Genomic DNA, 15,693 nt, shown 5'->3' on the forward strand with positions numbered 1-15,693 from the left:
AATCCCTCTGGAGGGAAAAACAGTCGGGCAATTTGACCTTCAGGCTTGATAAGCCTGTAATGTTATGGTTTGAGCAGTGAAAAACACTTTTTAACAGTTCCACTTGCACAACCAAATCCCAATTATGAATTAAGAATATTCCCAATTATGAATTAAGAATATTCACCGGCCTCTGAAATCTTCAGCTACAACTGCAAGGCATGCATCTGCTCCAAGATGTCATCCAAATTGCGTCTGAGTTCAAGAGTCATCGCAGTCTGAGAATGCACTGCCTTGCCAACATCGTTAATCATGATGGACAAGCGAGGGGCCGTGGTTCTTGATGCCAATTTTCCGGTAGACCAGGGCAGCACATAAGCCAAAAAGTACCAGCCCTGCTACCATGAGACCAAAAATGAATAAATCCTTGATGTCCTCAACGAAGAAAGGCGCCAAGCATGCCACACGCCAGGAACTCCAGGAGTCGAGAACATAGCCCGCAGGATACGTTCCATCAGGGCAGGTAGGATCCCCCTGTCCTGACCTTCTTGTAGAAAAAATGTTGTCAATAGCGTTCAGAGACCAGCTGATCAATTCCATGGTTAATTGAATAGTAGTCCAAAAGATCCAGAATCCAATATAATTTGAGGAATTCACAGTCTGGTGAAGTAGGGACTTGAAGGTTAAAGGCAGAGAACAGACATAAGGGAGAGTAGAGGAGATGCAGCAGAGTGTGAAGCATCCCGGACGCTTCACCCTCGGTTGCAAACTGCCCCAGTGCACGCTGAAGGTCCTGATTTGTCGAAGCCAACAGAACCACATCATCTGCAAACAGCAGAGACGAGATTCTGTGGTTCCCACACCGGACCCCTCTATATCCTGAAAGCGCCGAGAAATTCTGTCCATAAAGGTAATGAACAGAACCGGTGACAAAGGGCATCCCTGGCGGAGGCCAACGTGCACTGGAAACAGTTTTGACTTACTACCGGCAATGTGAAGCAAGCTCCTGCTGCGGTCATACAGGGACCGGATAGCCCTTAGCAAAGGACCCCGGACCCCGTACTCCCGAAGCACCCCCACACAGGGTGCCCCGAGCGACACGGTCGAACGCCTTCTCCAGATCCACAAAGCACATGTGGACTGGTTGGGCGAACTCCCATGAACCCTCGAGCACCCTATGGAGGGTGTAGAGCTGGTCCAGTGTGCCGTGAGCAGGACGAAAACCACACTGCTCCTCCTAAATCCGAGGTTTGACTATCGGTCAAATTCTCCTCTCCAGTACTCTGGAATAGACCTTACCGGGGAGGCTGAGCAGTGTGATCCCCCTATAGTTGGAACACACACTCCGGTCCCCCTTCTTAAACAGAGGGACCACCACCCCGGTCAGCCAATCCAGAAGCATTGTCCCCGACCGCCACGAGATGTTGCAGAGGCATGTCAACCGAGACAGTCCTACAACATCCAGAGACTTAAGGTACTCAGGATGGATTTCATCCACCCCAGGAGCCTTGCCACCGAGGAGCTTTCTGACCACCTCAGTGACTTTGGCCTGGGTGATGGATGAGTCCGCCTCTGAATCCCCAGTCTCTGCTTCCTCTTCGGAAGACTTGACAATGGGATTGAGGAGATCCTCGAAGTATTCCTTCCACCGCCCGACAACATCCCCAGTCAGGGTCAACAGCTCCCCACCTGCACCGTAGACAGTGCCGGTGGAGAGCTGCTTCCACCTCCTGAGGCGTCGGACGGTTTGTCAGAATTTCTTCAAGGCCGACCAATAGTCATCCTCCATGGCCTCCCCGAACTCCTCCCAGAACCAAGTTTTTGCCTCTGCGACTGCACAGGCTGCAGCAAGCTTGGCCTGCCGGTACCTGTCAGCTGCCTCCGGGGTCCCACTTACCAACAAAGACAAGTAGGACTCCTTCTTCAGCTTGACATCATCCCTTACTTCTGGCGTCCACCACCGGGTTTGGGGATTGCCACCGTGACAGGCACCAGAGACCTCGCGACCACAGCTACGAGCAGCCGCATTGACAATGGAGGTGGAGAACATAGTCCACTCGGACTCCATGTCTCCAACCTCCCCCGGGATCTGGGAGAAGCTCTCCCGGAGGTGGGAGTTGAAGACCTCGCTGACACAGGATTCCGCCAGTCATTCCCAGCAGACCCTCACGATACGTTTGGGCCTGCCGGGTCTGACCAGCTTCCTCTCCTCCCAGCAGATCCAACTCACCACCAGGTGGTGATCGGTTGACAGCTCAGCCCCTCTCTTCACCTGAGTGTCCGAGACACGTGGACAAAGGTCAGATGATACAACTACAAAGTCGATCATCGACCTCCGGCTCAGGGTGTCCTGGTGCCACATGCACTTATGGACACACTTGTGCTCGAACATGGTGTTTGTGATGGACAAACTGTGACTAGCACAGAAGTTCAATAACTGAACACCACTCGGGTTCAGATCGGGGAGGCCATGCTTCGCGATCACCCCCTCTAGGTCTCACTGTCGCTGCCCACGTGGGCATTGAAATCCCCCAGAAGAACAATGGAGTCCCAGTCCCTGGGACTCCAAGAAGGTCGGGTACTCTGCACTGCCGCTCGGCCCGTAGGCTGAGACAACAGTGAGAGACCTGTCCCCAACCCAAAGAGGTAGGGACACGACCCTCTTGTTCACCGGGGTGAACTCCAACACATGGCAACTGAGCTGGGGAGCAATAAGCAATGCTACCCCAGCTCTCCGCCTCTGCCCGTGGGAAACGCCAGAAAAGTGGAGCGTCCAGCTCCTCTCCAGGAGTTGGGTACCAGAGCCCAAGCTGTGCGTGGAGGCGAGCCCGACTATCTCTAGTCGGTATCTCTCAACCTCCTGCACAAGCTCAGGCTCCTTCCCCCCACCAAGGTGACGTTCCCCGTCCCAACAGCCAGGGGCTGTGAGCACAGACCAGGCCCCGGGTCACCCGCCCTCGACTGCCACCCAATCCTCTCTGCACCTGACCCCCATGGCCCCCTCTGTAGGTGGTGAACCCACAGGAGGGCGGGCTGAGCCAGGCCGGGCCCCGTGAGCTAATGTCCAACCACCAGGCACTCACGCACAAGCCCCAACCCTGGCTCCAGGGTGGGGCGCTGGCTCCACCATACCGGGCGACGTCTCGGTATTTGATTTTGTACTTTTCATGGGAGCTTCTGAACTGCCCTTAGTGTGACCCGTCACCTAGGACCTGTTTGCCTTAGGAGACCCCACCAGGGGCATAAAGCCCCAACAACATGGCTCCTAGCATCATCCGGGTACACAAACTCCCCCACCCTGATAAGGTGAAAGTTCGAAGGGGAGAAGCACCAGACGTCAGACAAGAAAAGTCCCACCACCAAAGCCCCAAGCAAACACAACAGACAAAAAAATATAACAACAACACTCCCCACAGATTCAATCATGAGATCACCTCACCCCCCCTTCCCGGCCAACCCCAGACGGCCCAGGAGCCCCAGGGTGAGAGACGTGAAACTCCCGAATCCAAAGTCCCGAGTCCAAAACAAACCGGGACAGGACCCAGAGCCACTCCTCAGGACCATACCCCTCCCAGTCCACTAAATACTGCACTCCGCTGCCCTGCCGATGAGACACCAGCAGGCGACAAACAGAGAAAACCGGACCACCATCCACATACAGACCCAATCGTGACAGTTTCACTAGTTTTACAATCAACAAGAACAATCAGAGATTTCTGAGATCCACCAATCCGGATCAGGATCACCTTCAAAATTCTGTGGAGTCTTCCATGCCCTAATATCTATCTGTGGTGCAAATTTGGTGAGAATCTGTGAAGTAGGTTTGATGTAATCCTTCAAAGCCCATTTAAAGTGAAATATTGATCCAGAATCTGGATCCAGTTCCAGATCACTTCCAAAATTCAGTGGAGTCTCCCATGCCCCAGTCTCTATCTGTGGTGCAAAATTGGTGAGAATCTGTGAAGTAGTTTTGACAAAATTCTTCAAAAATTATATAAAGTGAAACTTGATCCTTAATTCAGATCTGGATCCGGATCACGTCCAAAATTTAATGGAGTCTCCCATGGCCGAAATATCTATTTGTTGTAAAAATTTTCTTAAAATCTGTGTAGTAGTTTTGATGTAATTTTCCTAACAGGATAGACAGAGAAATAAATAAATAAATAAACGTCAATGATTTTATTACATCCTTGCAGAAGTCTTCAGGCCACAAATACGATCATTTTTTTTAAACCAAAGATCTACTAAATGTATTAAAAATTAGCAATGCGAGACTGTCGTTAGACTTCATTTACATCAATCATAAAGAAATACAAAGTATGGAACTGTAAGTTGAACCTGAAGTATGCAGTTCTGAAAATCAGTGACCATGCAAGAAGGAGGTGAGTGAGTGAAGCCACCAAGACACCAACAACTACAACTCTGAACTCTTCACTCCAATGTGGTGGTGCACAAAGGCAAAATGATCAAAAACAAAAAGTCACTGTCCAGATACTTATGTACCTGAATGTATGGAGAGCAGAGACAGAAGATTTCACTTTGAGAGAAAATGGATTTTGAAGGCAGACTGCTGTCATGAGAACAGGTTCTTGAGTGATCCATGAACAAATCACTGAGATATAAAATGAATATGTACTTACTTGTGACACATTTCATGAGGAAATCCTGCTGCCTCTCCAGAGTAGTATCCATGAGTACAGGTCTCCACACACCTCCACTCCTGCTGCATGTAGCCTTCAGCACACTGGATGCACTCCTCCCTACCAGAACCTGCAAAACCACATCGCAGCACTCCAGGACCTGCTGGACACATGTGGTGTGTTCATTCCTACATCTAGCTTCACTGCAGTGCATCTGTTTAGAGACTAGTCCCTGCTGGTAAGAATCTGTGCCATGAAAACTCCACTTGGCCATCTGTGAGTGACAGCATGTCTGTGGTTTAACCCATTTTCACAGTTGTTAAAGTCACAGGACAGTCTATGAGCAGCCATTCAGCTGTCAATCACTTAAATACTGGTGATGGTGAGACGAGACCAGCAGCTGGTGATTGGGACAGACTTTAATGGGAAAGTCTGTCCCAGTGTTTGACTGGTACTGGACAGGTTATCACAAGGTTTCTTTATTGCACAGTAAAGATTTAAGTGACATTTGTGAGTGTAACTCCTCTTCTGTAGTCATTGACAAAGGTTTCCCAAAGAAATCCATTGTACAAGGTCTGTGAGAAAACTATTCGACCTTTTTATTTTTTGCAAAAACTATATGGTTTTGAATCACGTGAGACTGCATCAGCCAAGCTTGAACCTTCGTGCGCATGCATGAGTTTTTTCACGCCTGTCGGTTGCGTCATTCGCCTGTGAGCACGCCTTGTGGGAGGAGTGGTCCAGCCCCCTCATCGGATTTTCATTGTCAGAAAATTGGCTGATCGACTGCTGCTTTACTGCATCAAAATTTTTTCAGAAACTGTGAGAGACAGCCAGTTGGAAACCATTCGGAAAATTCAGATGGCTTTCGGTGAAGATCTTATGGGATCACACAGATTAAGGAGTGTTACAACTGGTTTAAAGACGGCGCACAATGGCGGAGGGCACGCCGCACTCCGAGCGGCGATTGACAGGCTGAAACAACAAGATCATTTCCAAACTGAATGCTGTGTTGATCCAGGACATCGTCTGACTACTACAGAAATGGCAGAAGATGTGGACATAGCACTTTTTCGGCACATTCCACTGTTACAGGAGTTTTTGTCATGGAAAGAAGAGCGGAGGAATTTGCCACGGAGCCGCTAATGGTGCGGGACAAAAGCACCTCCGTGTTGGTCTCACAGGACATGTTCTAACATGCCCAGCTCTTGCACCATTCGGAAGATTCAGACGGCTTTTGGTGGCTTTTCAGTCGTGTGACTATCTGAGAAATTGTGGATGAGCTGGACATGCCACAACATGTCCTGTGAGGCTTCATCACGGCGTTGCTTTTTTGTTGTGCGCCTCCGTCCCGACGTGCGAATTCCTCCGCACATCTTTTCATGACAAAAAACTGCTGTAACAGTGGAATGTGCCATTCATTTCCAAAGTGAACGCTTTGTTGATCCGGGACGTCGTCTGACTACCAGAGAAATGGCAGAAGAGTTGGACATCAGAACTTTTTCGGGCGCCCCGGGCACCAAAAAGGCGACCTCTGCTCCTAACTGGCAATTCGGATGGGTAAAATGCAGTAAACACATTTCATTGTGCAGGGAACATGTTCCTATGTGCATATGACAATAAACGTTTTTGAATCCTTGAATCCTTATCTTCCCCCCTGGATAATTTCATCCATGGGGGGGTAAGATATCCTAATGGCCCGGGGGGAGTACGATAGGCCTTGCCCATGACCTGGGACAAGAGATTGACCTTGACCTTCAGGGTTTTGCTTGAGGTCAAATGCCACCCAAACTAGGTCAAACTTCAGATTACAGCAAAACATGTTGTGTAATACACCAAATTAATAATATTTTATGATTACATTAGTACTAGCAGAATATAGTTATACGAGGTCTATTAGAAAAGAAAACAACCTTTTTATTTTTATAAAAAACTATAAAGACGTGCGGACGGATTCGCACGTCGGCACCCAGCTGCTCATGGCGCGGCGCCACAGAAAAACACCTCCGTGTTGATAACCATTCGTAAGATTCAGGCGGTTTTCGATGGCTTTCAGTCGAGTGAGTATCCGAGAAATTGTTTAACAGCTGGGCATGTTCAAACTTGTCCTGTAATGCTTCCAACGGAGGTATTTTGCTGTGGCGCCGCACGATGAGTGGCTGGGTGGCGACGCGCGAATCCGTACGTACGTCTTTCAGTACAAAATCTCCTTTAACAGTGGAATGTCCGGATAAACTGCCTCTTCTGAAACTTCTCTGTTCTCTCACGACATCCTGGGTCAACAGAGGCTTAAATTTGGAAGTTTTCAGCTCGAAACAGGCTGACGACGGCGGCTCGGGGCGCGGCGTGCCGTCCGGCGCCGTGGGCTGTCCTTAAAGTGACAGTAACACTCCTTAATCTCTCATCAGCCGTTAAAATTTTCACCAAAAACCGTCTGAATTTTTCGAATGGTGTCCACTTGGACGCATGCGCACGAGGGTTCAAGCTTGTCTGACGCAATCACATGTGATTCAAATCCATATAGTTTTTGAAAAAATAAAAAGGTCGGTTTCTTTTCTAATAGACCTCGTATGATTACAAATAGATAAAACTTTAATTATAAGTATATTATAAGTTCATTACAGCAAACTACTGCTATCATATTTGGTGTTGAATAACTAACATAAATGTATTGTTTTCTTATTATCATACTGTCAGTATAATAAATAAACTAATTTTTGTAGGGTAGAGAAGGGTCTGTTCCAGGGACACATTGTTCTTTTGAATACATTTGATCTTCACTTATTGTGGGGTCATTTGCCGTGTAGTTCAGCACCAGTTGGGACACTAAAGTTTGACTCAGTCTTCATGCTACTAAAACTTGAAACCACTTTGCTGTAATATTTAGTGGATAAAAATGATTGATTTGAACTCATCTTTATTCTTTCTTTCCCCTGCCGAGCTCCTTGCCCAGTGAGAACTACAGTTTCAAATAATCATATATGTCCATTTCATGCTGCATTTATATTATTCTGTTAATTCGTATCCGCCACTCTTTATATTTACGACCTAGTTTGTACAAAAGAGATTTGATAAAGGTGGCAGACATTATAGGGCCCTCATTTTCATTATGTTTCTTAAACTTATGTTTCTTTGCATACTAATGTGTCTGTTTGTGTGTGCGTACACTATATTTTGTTTTTAACTTGTTTAAATATATGTCTTAATGTTTTAACTGTATGTTTTAGTGTACAGTACACTGGGTCAGCTTTGGTTGTAGTAAAGTGCTTTATAAATAAAGATGGTATGGTACTGGGTATTCTATACATATACTGTGGATATTTTATGCAAAACTAAATTGGAGTATTTTACATCACATTTCCATCACATCACATCACATATTTCAGGTTGTCAATCAGGTCCATATATTTTTAGAGTATATTTGGAAGGGGGATTTAAAGATACTTCAGAATAGGAAATATTACTATTGTAGATAGTTATAGATAGATACAGAAAGAATACCAATATTGTTCACTGTCAATCAAAATGCTTCATCTGTGACCAGAAAACATCCATGAAATATAGAGTTTAAAGGTTGTCCTGATTGGGCTTTATCAAGGTTTGGGTTAATCAGTGCTACTCTGTAGGAATGTTTCCTGTCAGAGATGGGGGAGAAGATTTCCAGGGTGTGGGGTAAGATATCCTAGGATATCTTCCCGCCCCACCCAGGGGGGTAAGATATACTGTTACACCGGCATGGTGTGATCTCATTCGCTCATGCAATCACATCCACGCTCGTCCTCCACTTCCCAGTGCTAGTGACCTCACGTACGTGCGTGTGTGTGTGTGCACAGAGCAGAGCTGGACTGATGACATGATCACTGGGATCACAACAACTGAATGAGCAGCAATGTGTGTGCGCGTGTGAGAGGCGTGTTGCCAGCAACTGGAGACTGCTGGCAGTGTGCCATACTGTCCTTTGCAATTTTTGGGGTGTGGGGGGGGTGTGTGTGTGTGGGGGGGGGGGGGTGGAGGAGATATTGGAGGTGGACATATTATACGAGGCATGTGCAGGTCATACCGGCTGTGCCAGATCCATCTCGAGGTTCCCTTGTATGTACTCAAATACAACCCCAATTCCAATGAAGTTGGGACATTGTGTAAAAGGTAAACAAAAACAGAATACGATTTGCAAATCCTCTTCCACCTATATTCAATTGAATACACCACAAAGACAAGATATTTAATGTTCAAACTGTTAAACTTTATTGTTTTGTGCAAATATTTGCTCATTTTGGAATAGATGCCTGCAACACATTTCAAAAAAGTTGGGATGGGGCAACAAAAGACTGGGAAAGTTGATGAATGCTCAATGAACACCTAATTGGAAACAGGTGAGTGTCATGGTTGGGTATAAAAAGAGCATCCCCAAAAGGCTCAGCCATTCACAAGGAAAGATGGAGTGAGGATCACCACTTTGTGAACAAATGCATGAAAAAATAGTCCAACAGTTGAAGAACAATGTTTCTCAATATTCAATTGCAAGGAATTTAGGGATTCCATCATCTACAGTCCATAACATAATCAGAAGATTCAGAGACTCTGGAGAACTTTCTACACTTAAGCGGCAAGGCCAAAAACCAACACTGAATGCCCATGACCTTCGATCCCTCAGGCAGCACTGCTTTAAAAACCAACATCATTATGTAAAGGATCTTACTGCGTGGGCTCAGGAACACTTCAGAAAACTATTGTCAGTTAACACAGTTCATTGCTACATCTGCAAGTGCAAGTTAAAACTCTACCATACAAAGTGAAGGCCATACATCAACATCCAGAAACGCCACCGCCTTCTCTGGGCCCAAGCTCATTTGAAATGGACAGTCGCAAAGTGGAAAAGTGTGCTGTGGTCTGATGAGTCCACATTTCAAATTGTTTTTGGAAATCACGGACGTCGTGTCCGCTGACAAAAGAGGAAAAAGACCATCCAGACTGTTACCAGCACAAAGTTCAAAAGCCAGCATCTGTGATGGTATGGGGGTGTGTTAGTGCCCATGGAATTGGTAAGTTACATATCTGTGATGGCACCATCAATGCTGAAAGGTACATCCAGGTTTTGGAGTAACACATGCTGCCATCCAAGCAATGTTTTTTTCAGGGACGTCCCTGCTTATTTCAGCAAGACAATGCCAAGCGACATTCTGCACATGTTACAACAGCGTGGCTTCTTACTAAAAGAGTGCAGGTACTAGACTGGCCTGCCTGCAGTCCAGACCTGTCATCCATTGAAAATCTGTGGTGCATTATGAAGCGCAAAATATGACCATGGAGATCCCGGACTGTTGAACAACTGAAGTCGTACATCAAGCAAGAATGGGAAAGAATTCCACCTACAAAGCTTCAACAATTAGTGTCCTCAGTTCCCAAACGCTTGAGTGTTGTTAGAAGGAAAGGTGGCAGTGGCAAACATGCCACTGTCCCAGCTTTTTTGAAACGTGTTGCAGGCATCCATTTCAAAATGAGCAAATATTTGCACAAAAACAATAAAGTTTAGCAGTTTGAACATTACATATCTTGTCTTTGTGGCGTATTCAATTGAATATAGGTTTAAGAGGATTTGCAAATCACTGTATTCTGTTTTTATTTACATTTTACACAACATCCCAACTTCATTGGAACTGGGGTTGTAGTTTTGGATCCTGTTTTTCCGCCATCAGAATATGTAAACTATGGTCAGATGGTGCTCGGACTGGACATGGACCACCGAAGGAGAGGTGTCCCATCTCGACGGCACCCAGAGGGTTTTGAACATGTGCATCACACTCGGGGCCGCAGCAGTACACTGACCACATCACATATGTGGACAGGAAGTATCCTTACTCCCTGCTCATCATTCTAGGGGATTTTAACAGAGCAAATCTCAGCCACGAACACCTTGAATACAGACAGCGCATCATGTGTTCCCCCAGAGACATGAACATTCTTGGGTACTACTACATCACAATAAAGGACACCTATCACTCTTTTCCCCATGCAGCTATGGGACTCTCTGATCACTGTCTGATCCACCTCATTCCTACTTACCATCAGAAATTAAAATCTGCAAAGCCTGTAGTGAAGACGGTAAAGATGTGGACAGGAGCTACAGGCCTGTTTTGACTGCACAGATTGGAGCGTCTTTAAAGCTGCAGACATTCATGGACTTTGTGACACTGTGGCATGTAACATCAGTTTATGTGAGGACTTGTGTGTGCAGACCAAATTTTCTGCACATACAGTAACAACAAACCTTGGTTTACTGGGAAACTGAGGCAGCTCTACCAGGCCAAGGAGGAGGCCTACAGAAGTGGTGGCAGGCTCCTGTACAAGAAGGCCAGAAACACATTGACAAAGGAGATCAGAGTAACAAAGAGGAGCACTCCAAGAGGCTAAAAAACAATTCTCAGCCAATGATCATACTAAAGTGTGGAGAGGTCTTCAGCATACCATCCCCTCATCCTGTGAAGAAGCCCCCACTGGCCGAGGAGCTGAACCTGTTTACACCAGGTTTAAAACCAACTCACACCACTCATCAAACCCAACAACAATGTACTACTTGGTCCCCATGGACACCTCTTACCCCCTCCCCTCTGCAACCCCACTCTACTAATGATCTGTGAATACGATGTGTTCCAGCAGTTTTGCAGACAAATGATCAAGAAGGCTCCAGGACCTGATGGTGTCACTCCCTCATGTCTGAGGGTCTGTGCTGATCAGCTGACCTCCATTGTCAACCTGATTTTCAATAGATCTCTGGACTCGTGCCGGGTTCCCTCCTGCTTCAAACACTCCAGTCCGAAAGAAACCCTCTTGTACAAGACTAAATGACTACAGGCACACCTACTGAGCAAACAGGTCAGTTCAGGATGCAGTCAACATGGGACTACATTACATCCTGCAGTACCTGGACTCTGCAGGGGTGTATATGAGGATCGTGTTCATGGACACCATCATCTCCGGCATTCTCCACCAAAAACTCTCCAACCTCTCTGTGCCAGCTCCCACCTGTCAGTGGATCTCCAACTTCCTGACTGACAAGACACACCAGGTGAGCCTGGGGAGCATCACATCCAGCACACGGACAATCAGCACTGGCACCCATCAGGGGTGTATCCTCTTCCCAATGTTCTTTTCCCTTTACACAAACGACTACACCTCAGGGGACCCCTCTATTAAACTCCTGATGTTTGCGGATGATAACTGTTCTCGTCCAGGATAAATGGACTGCATTTATATAGCTGCATTTATCAGACGCTCAAAGCGCTTTACAATTAATGCCTCACATTCACCCCGATGTCAGAGTGTTGCCATACAAGGCCCTGGCATAATATGCCAGTGGTTTTATTGTGTTGAAACAGAGGATTGATCATTTATCAGGATCTTATGACTTTTAGATCAGAGACTGATTAATATTAAGAATGTTCCTCTACATCTACCTGGAAAAGGCGGTGCCCCGTTTCAAAGCCTAATTAAATTTCATATTTAATTAAATATTGTTTTAATTCATATTTTATTACATAGATTTATTGTGCACCCAACACTACTAATATTAACGATAATACTAATTATTCATGACTTATTTTGGTCATCCATAGGGAGCCCATTCGATATCAAATAACTAATAATTATTAACAATTAAAATTTGTTACATATTCTGGTGCTTCAGTGTGAGGCATATTCAATATTATAAATGAATAAATATTAATATTAAAATTTCCTTACATTTTGGTGTTCCATGTCAGGCATATTAAATACTAACATTAAAGATGAATAAAATAGTTAAATTTGTTACAATAGTCTGAATGGGACAGCAACTCTGAAATTTTGCAGGACGTAAAGAGAAACCTCCACGTGTGCACAGCACACTTTGTCTTTCTCCATGAAACACTCTCACTGTTGTCACTGTTAAAACGTGTCATAAAAAATAGAAAACTCTGATTCGTAACATGGTCTGAGTGACACCAAGTCTGTCATGTTTCTGCAGTAAATGAATGAGAGTTAGAAACTGGCACCCCGCAGACAGCATTAGGCCCAGTCACCTTTCTGTGGACATGCTTTAGGGCCCCTTCACACATAGAGCGAAGTTTGGACGAAGTGCACACTTACTGCGCATGATCATGTGGAAACCGTGTAATGCCATTCCTGCCTCCAAACACACTAATATATCTGTTGCTACAACTATTTCCGCACACAAGCAGCTGAAAGACAAAGTGTGCGCTGTGCAAACCCATCGCGCCCTCTTGCGGCAGCTGCCGGCCAAATTCCAGGTGACACGCACGAACATCTAACACCACTCACATGACACTTAGAAAATGAGTGACCAATCGCACTCTTGGCACGATAACAGACTGCAGACAATCCCTTTTGTACTTGCAGATAAATCTGTGTAAGTCCCACACGAGTGTGGCTTTGGTGTGTGTGCTGAGAACTGACAGGAGGTGTGTCCTCCCACTGAAGCGGCTGTGGAAATCTGTGGACCTGGACATCCCAGCCGGATACCACGTACTATGTTTGAACAGACATGAACAAACAACTGCCCACTATGACGCTCGTGTGTGCATTTGCTATTATCAAGTGGATATAAATAAAAACATATATCACTGCGGCAACTTGCTGCAGCGAGTGAGCGCACGCACAGCAGAACATGGACAGGCTGCTCCCAGGTTGAAATGGACCGTCAGATCAGAACACACAGCAGGCGAGCTCACTGTCACATCACCCATGTGAGCTCTGTTCTACATGACGCAGTGGCCTGCAGTGCATTGTCCACAAGACACACGCGCATGGCCGGTTGGAGACGTGATTAGAATTTTTTTGTAATACTTCCATGTGCTTCCTGATATGAGGCAGATTCCCGCAGTTTTCAAAGAACAGCTCTGTAGCTCAGTGGTAAAGTTGTTGACTGGCAATCAGAGCTTTTGAAAGGCGTGAGTTTGCGTCCCGTGGGTGGTGTTTTTTGTTTTTGTTTTATTATTATTCCACATAAGCGGTGCAATGTGGACCCACAGGTACCAGCTGTTTTTTTGTTTTTTTTATTCCACATAAGCGGCGCGATGTGTGCACTGTTTTGCCATAATCGACCAGACGTTGACCAAACGTCACACTGAAGGGACCCTTAGCAAGTGTGTGGACTTACTTTGAAAAACAACATGCACCAGAAATCTGTCAGTGATTACATTTGGAATTCTGACGATAAATATGAACATTAAAATGTATATTAAATAACAAAACATAGCTGGTGTGGTTAGTGAAGCTGATACTGAGTGATCCTTGTCTTTTGATATTCCTTAATATAAAAAAAAATACTTGTGTGGTGTTCTTTGAAAAATAGTCTGGGGCAGGAGTACATAAATCATGCACATCACTTAATGTTACTTTGCTTAACTTTTCTAAGCACCTCACATTTTGTCACACAACACACCTCGTGTTTTGGGCAGGGCAGGCACTGGATATGTCTCGCAACAACAAGAAAGTATAGTCAATGGTGGCTTGGTGTACACATCATTTTACTTGCATGTCACTTTAAATTTATATATAACTTTAAGCTATTTTATTTTTTTGTATCAAGGACTGATCCCACTGACCTGTACAACTCCGACATGACAAATGACATGAGCTGCACTTCATCTCCTCCAGATGGAAAAAAGTTCCACTGGCACATTCAGGAACACACGTCATTCCAGCCAGACTGGAGACAAAATGAGCAACATCACAGCAATCACTTCCTTGAGAGTCAGCTGCGGTGCGGATGGTAGGTGTCTGGCAGACTCTACCCACCTGTATCCTGTGCTGCAGGTGGTGCACCTGTCTGCATCCCTCACACATGTCATGCATGAGTCAAGACACTTCAGACACTGTCTATGATCTGACAGACACAACATGCAGAGACATCAGGATTGTACTGGCAAAATGGATTTATCGTTTAGATAAATAATTTCCTTGACACACATGTACAAAAAAGTCACAAGTTTATAAAATAAAGAATAAAAAAATATATAAAATCAAAGATCAAAACTAAAATAAATATCTTGGATATACAGAAATGTACACGCACGCACGCACGCACGCACGCACGCACGCACGCACGCACGCACGCACGCACGCACACACACACACACACACACACACACACACACACACACACCTGAACCTGTTCACTGGCACTCACAATGAATAAAATAATAACAATATTATACTATTGTATTGAATTTGAGAAGCACTGTTGTTGCCGATTTTGTTGCCGAGTTTATTTCTGCTGGAGTCCTTCAGTTACTCACTGAAAAAAAATGCAACAAATTGATTAAACATTTTCACTAAGTTAGACTTTTAGTTTGACGAGCCAGGCGATGGCAGCTTAGAGAACGTGCTCCCGACAATTCGAGTCAGAAGACACCCACTACAACCCGAATATTAAAAAAGTATGATTACAGTTTGACTCAAGTTAGTGAATCTTGAGGATGCCTAAAAAGAAGATTAAAAAGCCAATGCTGAAGGATGGAGACAGAGCTAGCAAGACCTCCTCGACTAGTAGCGTAATGGAGGTGACGATACACGCCTACGAAGCTCAACCAAGATCAAGGATAAAGAATGGACTTGGGCATCATACTAAAAGAACAGAGAATTCAGAAAAGATAACAGTCAGCAGCTGAAAGGTATTTGGGAAGAAATCAATAAAACCAATACCAGAATCGAGGAAGCGGAGGAAAGGATTTTTGCGACTGAAACGAGTGGCGGAGGATGTGGCGAAGGACCTGCTACAACTTCAGATACACTGAATCCTAAACTGGACTCCTCAAATGTGTATATATAGCTTAGCCCAAATTGTTAACCCAAAAAGTTTATGTTACTATAGCCGACTGGAAGAGGGTTCTTGGCAGGCGTGTTAAATATTAAAAAGGTAAAGAACGACTGTGGACCATTTGACCTTTACTGTGCGTTCTCGCACACACACACACACACACACAAACGGGAGCATGTTGCTCCGCACATCCCATCCTACAGCAACACAACAGTGCTAAAATTACCCTGTGCAGCCTCACAGTAAAACCAAAGACAT

The 15,693-nt window shown here is 45.4% G+C and overlaps 1 protein-coding gene across 1 annotated transcript in view; it reads right to left on the reverse strand.

Annotated features, from left to right (window-relative positions):
• Window positions 1–15,693, reverse strand: part of pcsk6 (proprotein convertase subtilisin/kexin type 6) — a 281,648-nt gene that overhangs the window by 41,848 nt on the left and 224,107 nt on the right. The window contains 3 exon segments of the mRNA XM_034162733.1: window positions 4,620–4,749; window positions 14,222–14,325; window positions 14,415–14,502. Of these exon segments, the coding sequence (XP_034018624.1) occupies window positions 4,620–4,749; window positions 14,222–14,325; window positions 14,415–14,502 (322 nt within the window).

This window comes from Thalassophryne amazonica, chromosome 2 (assembly GCF_902500255.1).
Source record: "Thalassophryne amazonica chromosome 2, fThaAma1.1, whole genome shotgun sequence".
In the NCBI taxonomy this organism is placed as follows: domain Eukaryota; kingdom Metazoa; phylum Chordata; class Actinopteri; order Batrachoidiformes; family Batrachoididae; genus Thalassophryne; species Thalassophryne amazonica.